The sequence below is a fragment of the Scedosporium apiospermum genome, assembly GCF_000732125.1.
Source record: "Scedosporium apiospermum strain IHEM 14462 chromosome Unknown SEQ_SAPIO_0165, whole genome shotgun sequence".
Classification (NCBI taxonomy): domain Eukaryota; kingdom Fungi; phylum Ascomycota; class Sordariomycetes; order Microascales; family Microascaceae; genus Scedosporium; species Scedosporium apiospermum.
Window position 1 is genome coordinate 912,200 of NW_015971866.1, and position 10,937 is coordinate 923,136.

General features: G+C 55.4%; 3 protein-coding genes across 3 annotated transcripts; 1 reads left to right on the forward strand and 2 right to left on the reverse strand.

Annotated features, from left to right (window-relative positions):
- Positions 1-213: 213 nt before the first annotated feature.
- SAPIO_CDS10430 (uncharacterized protein) lies at positions 214-1,219 on the reverse strand (the record flags this gene model as incomplete). The annotated part of the gene is made up of 3 exons (XM_016784016.1): positions 214-527; positions 622-920; positions 1,044-1,219. 3 exons carry the CDS (start codon positions 1,217-1,219, stop codon positions 214-216), a joined length of 789 nt encoding a protein of 262 aa, XP_016638849.1.
- A 1,982-nt stretch (positions 1,220-3,201) lies between these two features.
- SAPIO_CDS10431 (DEAD/DEAH box helicase) lies at positions 3,202-7,452 on the forward strand (the record flags this gene model as incomplete). Its single annotated transcript, XM_016784017.1, has 2 exons — positions 3,202-7,090; positions 7,172-7,452. 2 exons carry the CDS (start codon positions 3,202-3,204, stop codon positions 7,450-7,452), a joined length of 4,170 nt encoding a protein of 1,389 aa, XP_016638850.1.
- An 871-nt stretch (positions 7,453-8,323) lies between these two features.
- SAPIO_CDS10432 (C6 zinc finger domain protein) lies at positions 8,324-10,533 on the reverse strand (the record flags this gene model as incomplete). The annotated part of the gene is made up of 2 exons (XM_016784018.1): positions 8,324-10,322; positions 10,391-10,533. 2 exons carry the CDS (start codon positions 10,531-10,533, stop codon positions 8,324-8,326), a joined length of 2,142 nt encoding a protein of 713 aa, XP_016638851.1.
- Between the last annotated feature and the right edge of the window lie 404 nt (positions 10,534-10,937).

Consider the following 10,937-nt stretch of genomic DNA (forward strand, 5'->3'; position numbering starts at 1 on the left):
AGACAAGGACTATGCCATGCTTAGCTATGTCAATATCTTGCGTTGTTTTTACCATCATAAAACTCATAAGAAAATATCCCAGAGGGAAAGAAAACGAAAAGAAGACACCGAAAAATTAAGGAAATATGTGGAATGCCCTCCAAGATGTGGACGAACCATGCCCTCAAAAACAACCTCCTCTCCACGCTTAAATCCTCCCACCCCTTTACGTCGCTAAGCATCCGCCTCCTTCTCCTTCGCCGCCGCGGCAGCAGCAGCAGTAGCAGCAGCAGCAGCCTCCCTCTCAGCATTCCTCTTCTGCGAATCGAGCACGGCCTGCAGCTCGGGAGGGGCCTTGAACCCGGGGTGATCGGCGTGCTTCTTGTAGAAGTAGTTGTCGGGCTTGGGACGGAGCTCGGGGGGCAGCTCCTCGAGGACGCAGGCGAGGATGCCGTCGATGGACTTTTGCTTGGAGGAGTCGCGATGCCAGATGGTGATGTTGTGGGAGTTGAAGCGGACGGAGAGACCGACGCCGCAGAGTTGGTCGCCTGGAAAGGAGAGGGAATTGCGGTTAGCAGGTTGTCTTTCTTTTCTCCTTCTTCTTCTTCTTCTACTTCTTCTTTTCCCCTTCAGCGGACGTACCAGCGTCTAGCACACTCTCAAACTTCTCGCCAATAGCAAGGAGCTGCACGCGGGTCCACACATCGGGGCCGATAGCCTTCGGCACGCGGAAGGTCCATGAGCCGCCGTTGATGTTGCGGCGGTCCTCCCAGATGGGACGGAAACCCTGCTTGAAGAGGTAGATGGATTCGCGCATCTTGATCTGGTCGACGGGGGTGTTGTTGTTGTACCTCCAGAAGTCCTGGACGGATTCGATCTGGGTGCCGAGCTGCTCGAGCTGGGCCTGGTATTCTTGGTCATCTTTGCGCTCTTTGGCTTGTCTGCAGGTGAGGAAAACGTTAGCTGCGGGAAGAAAAGGAAGCCGGAGGCCATTCGCTCGAGTCCTTTCAAACAGGGACAGAAGTTTCTTTCGGAGAGAGAGAGACGAGAGGAATGCGTCTTACCTGTCAAAGTAGACGTTCCAGTAGTGTTGGGTAGGCAGAGGCCTCATGGTCTTGAGGAAGTTGCGCTTCGCATCGTCGCGCTTCTCGGCAGGCGAGGCTACGGCGGGGGAGTCGGGATCGGAGCTCTGGGCGAGGCCGGAGAGGCCCCTGGTGAAGAGGGCTGGTCGTGTAGCCATGGTTACTTTCGATGTAGGCGTATGCGTATGCGGGATGTGTCCGTGTGGGCGTGCGTGTGTGTGTGCGTGTGTGTGTATGCGGATATGAGGGGCAATACGGGTCCGGTCGAAAGCGGGCGGCAACAACGAAGAAATTGAGTATGAAGTAGATAAGTAGTAAGAGAAGAAAGAAAAGGAGGGAAGGTATAGGGCGAGGCGAAGAAGGTAAGGCGACCCTGGGTTGCAGTACTCTGTGGGAAGTGTGGTGGGATTGCAGGGGGAGACCAGTGATTGTCGTGGTTGGTTTGCGGATACGCAGTGGTGGGGTGAAGGTGAAGGTGAAGGTCAGGAGGGGTGAGGGATGAGGAGTGTCCGGGCCGAGCCTTGGGGAGGAAAAGATCAAATGGTGAGAACAGACGTCGAAGGATTCAATTGATTCCTCGTTTTCAGTGGCTTGTTACGAAGTAGGAGAGATGGAAGCAAACAAATCAATGAGGATCAAGTGGTCGTGATAGCCTCCGGGGCTCTCGTTTCTAACAAAGGCGGATTGATGAATCAATCAATCTTGAATCCGATTGAGAGCTCAATTGGGGGTCCCTAGACCAGCCAACGATCAGAGCTCGAGCCCGGCACGCCAGCGCTGAGGACACTGGCATTCATTCATTTGACCATTGACATTGACCACTGTGGATTCAGTCTCCCGCCTTCCTTCCGCCTTCCGAGACGTTCAGATGAGGGGTCATCGGGGTCATCGTTACAGCGGTCTGGGCCTGTCTTAGCTCGTCCTGAGCCAATCTGATTGATACAAAAGGTACAAGGGCCCCTGTACACCCCTGCAAACCCCTGTACGGTTACGTCAATGGGACCTAAATTAGGCCAGGTTCAGTGCTTGGCGGGAAGTGATGGGGGGCGCTACTTCGACCCTGAGAAGTACCAGACTTCGTTCGTCCTTCAATGCTCCGAGTCGACGAGAAGCGCCAGTGTCTGATCACTTCTCCAATTCGAATTGACCTCGAGAGCCAATTGCTCACCAGTCCTACTCTCGTCCAACCCTCCATCAATCAAAGCCGGCTAGAGAATACATGACCCACCATGCCGTAACATTATCATCGCCCAGTGAACGGACGCTTGTTCCTCGAGCTACGAAGTACAACTAGATCCCTTCTAGCCCTCCCGCTACCCTCGACGCTTCACTCGTCCTCTCAATGGACCATCGCCGACGTCTCTTTGACCCGTCTAGCCCACGACCTGAAACAAATCAGCAAGGGCTTCTTTCAACCTCTGCTTCTCTGCGAAACCAGGCTCCGACTTCGAAGATCCCTCATCCGAGAGTCGCCCCTCGCCCCCCTTTTTCATCCCGCCTTAATATTAGAAAAGTTCCATTGAAGCCTGGTTCCGTGAACTACAAAGAACGATGCATGCATTCAAGGAACACACCAACGGTCTCGGACCAGTTTGTGTCGAATCAGCGTGTGAATGCTTCATGAGGCTTAACTAGTCCATTATACTTACCTCGTATTAAAAGGCTCGCCTTGTACTTCGTATATCAAATACCCTCGTTTCTGATCCTCGTACCTGATCCTCGTACTTGTAGTTTAGACGCCTCCACTGTGCTGGAATAAACGATGACCCGCACTTGGGACGAACGTGATGTGATGAGAGGTGCAACCCCGAAGCGCCTCGAGCTCGAGTCGCCTATCTCAGTTACACTCATTGCTGCTTCAAACAGCCCTGATCTCAGTACTAAGCCTTTTATCTTAGCTAACCAATTATGCAGGCCTGGCCATCGACTGTTTCGCTTTCTTTAAAGGGACGATATAGGATAAGCACCCATCCAGCACAGCCAGCTCCTGAGGCAGGATGGCGTCCTCACTCCTCCAGGTGCCAACACCTGTGCACCAAAAATAAACCTCACTTCAGCATCCAAAATCCTCAGAAATTCGCCTCGGGGCATTTTGAAGATGACAACTTGAACCCATCAACAGCCAAAAACATCCAAAGAAATGGTTAAAAAGGGAAAGGCCAAGGCGGCGCCCGCAGCCAAAGATGCTGCCAAACCCACCGGCGCCTCGGCCTCCCAGGGCAAAAAGGGAGGAAGCGCCGCCGCCACAGGCAAAGCTCCAGCTGCAGCTTCTACCAGTGGTAGTCAGAAGCAACAACAACAGCAGGTTCCGGAGTCGCATCTCCTCGCACCCCCGAAACCCACAGCGAAGCAGATCATAGGCGGCTCTTCATGGACCGGCAAGCTCCCCATGAACCTCTTCAACGAGCTCTGCCAGAAGCAAAAATGGAACACCCCCGTCTACGACATGAGAAAGACCCCCGAGGGCTTCTCGTGCTGGGTGTCTCTCAGCGCAAAGGACCCCAAGACCCAGGAGGTCATCAAGCTGGAGCCATTCAAGATCCCCCCTTCGCACAAGCACCTGCTCTGCAAGCCCACGGCCCTGGAGGCGAGGCACTACGCCGCTACGTACGCGCTCTTCAGGGTCTGCAGCATGCAGAATAGACATGCCGTGCTGCCCCCAGCCTTTAGGGCTCTCTGGAAGGAGTTTGCAGCCCTCAAGGCTCAAGACGTCAAGGATGGTAAGGAGTGGATGTACAGCGCCGATCCGTTCAAGACTTATCGTGAGCGCGAGGAAGCCAAGGCCGCCGCGGAGAAGAAGAGGCAGGAGGCCAAGGCAGCTGAGGAAAAGGCAAAGTCCATGCCGGGTGCGTCCGGTCTCGTGCTCAGAAGCAACGCGCTCAACGCTTCCGGTAAGTCCTCGAATCTGATGAAGGGATGGAGCACTGCTCCCAAAATCGAAATGGGAAAGAGGGCTAGGGTTCAGCTTGAAGGCCTGCTGCGGCGGACCGCGACCTGGAATCCGTACGGCATCCAGATCCCCGCCGCGGAGCGGAGGGCGATTGTCGCCGAGCTTTCGAAGCTTGGTTTCCGTCCGAGTCACATCGAGGAGGCCACCTCGTACTGCAAGGACAAAGAAGAAACCCTTGAGTGGCTCTTGATCCACGTTCCCGAGGATGACCTGCCGTCTTGGGCGTTGCCCGAAAGCTACGCTGCTGGAATTAGTGTCGGAGCATCCGACCTGAAGCGCGAGGCGGCCATCAAGCGCCTAGCTCAGCCTGGTTACTCCATCGACCTCTGTCGGCGAGTCTTTGACAGGGAAAATGCCGATGAGGGCAAGGCTGCCGAGGTCCTCCAGCGGATATTACTTGATAAGCCCGAGCACGCACCTGAAGCCGAAAATGAGGATGAAATGTACTTTGGAACGCCCGAGGAGAACTGGCAAGAGGAAACCGAGAGTCTCGAGTCCGTCTTCGGCGACAAGTTTACGCGGGAGTCCGGCAGTCATATTATTCAGGTTCGTCTCGATGACATTACCGACCACAGCAAGAAGGTTGTGAACGTGGCCGTTCAAATCCGCAAGTCCCCGAGCTACCCCGCTCAGCTCCTCCTCGGCATCGTCGCCAACCTCCCCTCCTACATCAAGCTCGCCATTCTCCGAAAAACGCTCGAGTACGTCGAAGAGTCTCTAAAGGGCGAGCCAATGAAGATCTACTTCGTAGTCGACTGGATACAGCAAAACATACAAGGGATCATCGAGAACCCCGGAAAACTCTTGGACATCTCGTCCGTCTCCTCCGCGGCCTCGGAGTCCCAGACGGCTGGCGCCAAGCCTCTCCGGTCGGGGAGGAGGAAGCCGCCAGCACCTAAACCTACCAACTGGACGCCGGACCCGGCTTCCAAGGCGGAATGGCTGAAGAGACAGGAGTCCCCCGCGTGGAAGGAGATGGTTTCCAGCCGCCAAAGGCTGCCAGCCTGGAAAGTCAAAGAAAAAATCGTCCGAACCGTATCCGAGAACCATGTCACCATCATCAGCGGCGAGACAGGTTCCGGCAAGTCAACGCAATCCGTGCAGTTCATCCTCGACGACCTCTATTCCAAGGGCCTAGGCAGGTGCGTCAACATGCTCGTCACCCAACCGCGAAGAATCTCGGCCCTCGGGTTAGCAGACCGAGTCGCCGAGGAGCGATGTTCCAAAGTCGGCGACGAGGTCGGATACGCCATCCGTGGAGAATCCCGCCGCAGCCACCAAACTCGGATCAACTTCGTGACGACGGGTGTGTTGCTCCGCCGCCTCCAAGTTTCGGGAGGCCGGATCGAAGACGTCATCGCGTCGATTGCCGATGTGAGCCACATTGTTGTCGACGAGGTCCATGAGAGGAGTCTTGATACCGACTTCCTCCTGACCATCATTAGGGAGGTGATGAGGCGGCGAAAGGATCTCCTCAAACTCGTCCTCATGAGCGCAACTCTAGACGCCGCATCGTTCAAAAATTACTTCGCGTCCGAAGGACTAAGCGTCGGACTGGTAGAGATCGAGGGTCGCACGTTCCCCGTCGAGGACTATTTCCTCGACGACATCGTCCACTTCACGGGCTTCAGACCCGAGGGCTACGACCAGTCCAGCAGAGCCGGGATCGGCGGAGATGGCATCGGAAAGGCAATTCAAAAACTCGGCCACCGCATCAACTATACCCTCATCACCGAGACGGCCCGCGCCATCGACTCGGAACTCTCCGCGGCCAAGAAGACGGGCGGTATCCTCATCTTCCTCCCCGGCGTCGCGGAGATCAGTCAAGCCTGCAACATGCTCAAGTCCCTCGGATCCCTGCACGTCCTCCCCCTCCATGCATCTTTAGAGACAAGGGAGCAGAAGCGCATCTTCGCCCGCCCACCTCCGGGAAAACGCAAGGTCGTCGTGGCCACCAACGTCGCCGAGACGTCCATCACCATCGACGACATCGTCGCCGTCATCGACAGCGGCAAGGTCAAAGAAACCACCTACGACCCGCAGAACAACATGCGCAAGCTCGAGGAGAACTGGGCGTCCCGCGCCGCCTGCAAGCAGCGCCGCGGCCGCGCAGGGCGAGTGCAAGAGGGGAAATGCTACAAGCTCTTCACGCGGAACCTCGAACAGAGCATGGCCGAGCGGCCTGACCCTGAAATCCGCCGCGTTGCGCTGGAACAGCTCTGTCTATCCGTCCGGGCCATGGGCATCCGCGACGTCGCCGACTTCCTGGGCCGGTCTCCCACGCCGCCCGAGGCCACCGCCGTCGAGGGCGCCATCAAGCTCCTACGTCGCATGGGCGTACTCGATGGCGACGAGCTCACGGCCCTGGGGCGCCAGCTCTCCGTCATCCCCGCCGATCTGCGCTGCGGCAAGCTCATGATCTACGGGAGCATCTTCAACTGCCTCGACGATAGCGTCGTCATCGCCGCCATCCTCAGCACGAAGAGCCCCTTCGTCTCGCCCGCCGAGAAGCGCGACCTTGCCCGCGAGGCACGCGAGCGCTTCTCCCGCGGCGACGGGGACCTGCTGACGGACCTCAACGCCTTCCGCCAGTGGGACGAGTTGATGCGCCAGCGCACGCCGCAGCGACAAGTCCGGGCCTTTTGCGAGGAGAACTTCCTCTCGTACCAGACCCTCTCGGACATCGCCTCCACACGCACGCAGTACTACGACGCCCTAACAGAAGCAGGCATCACCGCCCCCTCCTCCGTCTCCGAATCCACCAACCCCTCCTCTTCCTCTTCTTCCCCTGCACCCTCCACATCTGCGCCCCTCCTCCGCGCCATAACAGCCGCAGCCTTCACCCCGCAAATCGCACGCATCCAGTTCCCCGACAAGAAATTCATCAGCTCCGTCTCCGGCGCAGTGGAGATGGACCCTGAGGCCCGGCTCATAAAATACTTCACCCAGGACAATGGGCGGGTCTTCGTCCATCCTGCCAGCGCGCTGTTCGGTAGCCAGAACTTTTCTGGCGGTGCTGCTTTCGTGTCGTATTTTAGCTTGATCTCTACCAGCAAGATTTTCATAAGGGATCTAACGCGTAAGTTCTTTAACCCCCGGCCATGAATTTTTTTTTAAAGGCAAAGGAAAAGAAGTGTAGAAGAGAAACTGACAAGAGTAGCATTGAACGCATACACCCTCCTCCTCTTCGCCGGCCCCATAACCCTCGACACCCTAGGCCGCGGCCTCCTCCTAGACGACTGGCTCCGCCTCCGCGGCTGGGCCCGCATCGGCGTGCTGGCCTCGCGGCTGCGCAGGCTCCTCGACGGCGTCATCGCGAGGAAGATTCGTGGGGGTGACGATGATGACCTCGGCGGCCCCGGCGGTATAGGGGCCGGCGATGCGGATGAGATTATTGGGCTCGTGACGAGGCTGGTGGAGTTTGATGGGTTGGATGCGTGAATGGGACTTTGGGACTTTGGAGGCTTCTTTGATAAGGATAAGACGGAAAAGATATAGAACCCCGACTAAAAGAAGAATTGCAAATAGACGAACATGGAGTAGAAGGTTTCTATCTCTCTTTACAACGGGCCATACCATGGCTCATTCGTCTGCTCAGATCACGAACAGTAAAAACGGAGGGGAAAGCGACAAAAAGGCTAGAGGCAAAAAATTGTCTGCCTCTGTTCTTCAAATAAAACGGCCATCGCCTAATTGAGGCATGCTTGGTCTAAAGTTCTGGTTCCACGCCCATAAACAAAGGTTTGTCCTTTCCACCAGGGAACGCCATTGCTTCCAAGTCATCCCTGTCCAAGGGAAGAAACTTCCATTCCTCGTCTCCCATATATAACGCCATTCTTTTTTCCCTTTCCTACCCCAAAAAAAAGGAAGGGAAAACAAAAATAAAGTCCGATAATACAAAGGCGAGAGCTGGATACACAAGTTGCGGACCCCGTGTTTTATCAACATCAGGGTGCTGGCTTGACCCTATCCAGCTTCTCGATAAGAAGTGAAGATGATGTCTTGTCCAATATTGCAAGAAAGCATTTGGGAGAGCTGTCCAGACCCTCCAAAGTATCCAAAAACCCAGAAAAGAAAAGCAAACAGTCCTGCAGTACGCCGTGCTCTCTTCTTCGCCTGGGGTATATAAGTGCTTTCGACCAAGTGAGATTGGAATAGTCAGAAAATAGAATGAGAGGGGGGGAAATAAAACACTAAAGAAAATAGAAGCCGGAATTTGGCATGAATATAGACAAGAAGAAACAAAAAGCGAAAGAAATAGGAAGGGCTGTCGTCAAAACTCGATCCGCGCCCTTCCATATCGACAGCCCTCTCACCAGCGGACGGTTGTCTGTCGAGCGCGCAGATCAATCGCATTTGGTTGCAGCCCTCGCGTCCCCACAGTGAGTCGCGCGAATCTAGACTTCAAATCGAAATCGACTGATCGGACCATGACTCGCTTTTCCTCGGGGACTAATCTCTTGGATGATCGACTGTTGGCACCGGGGCTATTTCCGTCTCTCCGGTAGTCCCACCTCGCATTTCCACCTGGGCCAAGCGCCACGTCTTCTCCAAATGGCAGCGAATCGTTGCTGCTCGACCGCCGACTGGGCTGGCTGCGGGTTCCAGGGGACAGACCCTCTTCCTCCTCGATCGAGGCCACCCACTCTCCAATGTGGGCGCTGAGATTACTGTCCCACATTCCCTCACGCCTGGAGCTGCTTCTCAAAAGCCGAATGGCTTGCCAACGAATCGAGTGGTTGCGGCACTTAGTTGCGACGACGTACAGCGGCGGGACAATGCCAAGGTCGGCACTGAAGCTCGGTTTGACGTGATAGGCTGTATACTCATGTCCGCTGAGGAAGTCGGTGGTCAGGTTTCGATGCGTGCACTGAGCCGGATCGGGGCACCTGACTGTCGCCGCTCGTCTTTCTTCGTCTCCAACCACTTCAAGCGCGAGGTCCACGATGGACTTGAACTGCGATTCAAACATGTCGAAGAGGGATTCCGAATCACAAAATGTCATGAGAAATAGGATCTGACCCATAGTCTGGAACATCTTTAGAACCGCGATTCCCGCCTTCTCTTGGGAGCTGACGTTAGGTGCACTGCGGCGCTCAAGAAGCGGCTGAAATGCATCCGACCAGGCCTCAAGCTTCTCCTTAAATCCAAGTCCATATTGTTTTAGGGCACGTGGAAGGATGCCCATCGGGCCGTTGGGATTTGACGACAAGAAGAGGGTTTCGGTAAACCTCAGCATGGCTTCGCAGAGCGCGTCCCAAGATCGCCGGGCTTCGAGGAGACTACCAAATTGGGTCGGTATCGTATGGGGAGTATTGAGACTAGAATGAGACGAGGAGCTTGAGTCCGAGCGTGGTGAGGTGGGCTGGTGGTAATCGGGAGTCTGAGGTGTTAAGCGAATTACATATGGCTGAGGAAAGTGGAAGGCCATATCGTACGACTTGGCCTGGATTGCTAGGCGGGTGAACATCTGGATTAGCTCGTCTTCAATGGTGTCTGGTGACCCCCCAGGTAGTAAGGGATGCTGCCGTGCTGCTCGGAGCTGGTCGAGAAGACGCAGGCCATTCTGGATCTGATTTATCGCCTGCTTATGATCGCCGATGAACGAGTCGAAACAGGCCAAAAGGACACTTGCCATGAGCAGAATCCTATGGGACCCTTGATTCTGCGCGTTCAATGCAACCACCGAGGTTATGGCCGCCGAGTACTCTTTGACGGCCATCTGCCAATGGGATGCTGTTGAACCGGCAGGGACGAGCTGTTTCTGCGACGGAGAGGACGGAGGCGATAGACTTGATTGTTCGAGTGTCTTGTACAAAGCACCGAGGGCGACCACGGCATGGCGGATAGCCGGAGCCGAGTGGCATTCCCGGAGAACGGTCTGGGTCCAGAAGACCGAATCGAAAAAGCCAGATAACTCTCTGGCCGTTTGTGTCCGAAAGAGTTGGAAGTACAGGCCCTCCTGGTCCTCGAGAGGCAAGTTTGCACTCGGCCGATAAATGGTTAGGCCGTTCGCGTTGAGGTTCGCAGTTGAATTTTCTTTTGGAGCAGGCTTGGCTGCTGCTCGCTTCCGAGCAGCCTGCTTTGCTGCGCGTCGAGTAGGTAGGTCGACATTTGGAATAGGTGGCCGAGTTGCGGGTGCTGGTTGAAGAAGAGGCGGAGCGGCTGCGAGAAGTGGCTTTGGCGCAAGGGGGACAACTTCATGAGGCCTCGCACTTCGGCTTGGCGCTGGATATCCAGGGCATGCCTTCTTAGACTTCTCACATTGCGAACAGCTAGGCCGCTTCTCGTCGCACTTTATCCTCCGTTGCCTAAGAGGCGCGTTAGACAAGCGAGAGATATAGAATAGAAACAGAACGAAGGACGCGATTAAACTTACTTGCAATTGTTGCAACCGGTCTTAACTTTGGGTTTGCTCGTCCTATTCCTCTTCGGTTTGTCTTGCGATGCTTGCCCAGAAGATGCTGGAGACGGCTGTCCTGTTGAGGAAACCATTGGACTCGGCGCCGTCGACGACGCCATGACTGAAGAAGCACAATAGATTGGATGGTAATATCGGTGTCTACTGTGTATATGAAGTTGTCATACGGGGAGGAAGGGGGTAAATTCGCCTGTTTGCTCTCCTCGTCGAGACGGGCGAATTCCAAAGAGCAAAAGCTTGAACCCACGTGAAGATCGGCAGCTCTTTGAGCTTGCTTCAGAACCAAGGATGTGGGGCAGGAGGCGGGAAACAAAAGGAAAGGAATGGTGCAGTAGTAGCACACTACACGCCACAGGTCTGGTGGTGTTGGTAGATTATTAAGTGGATTGCGCGCACTGAGGCCGCAAAGATCCATATGAATCTGTGTCTACAGAGGAGAACCTAGTGGCAGCACAAGATGCTGAATGACGGGACGCGGATGGCACGAGAGAGAGCAAAGGTCGTC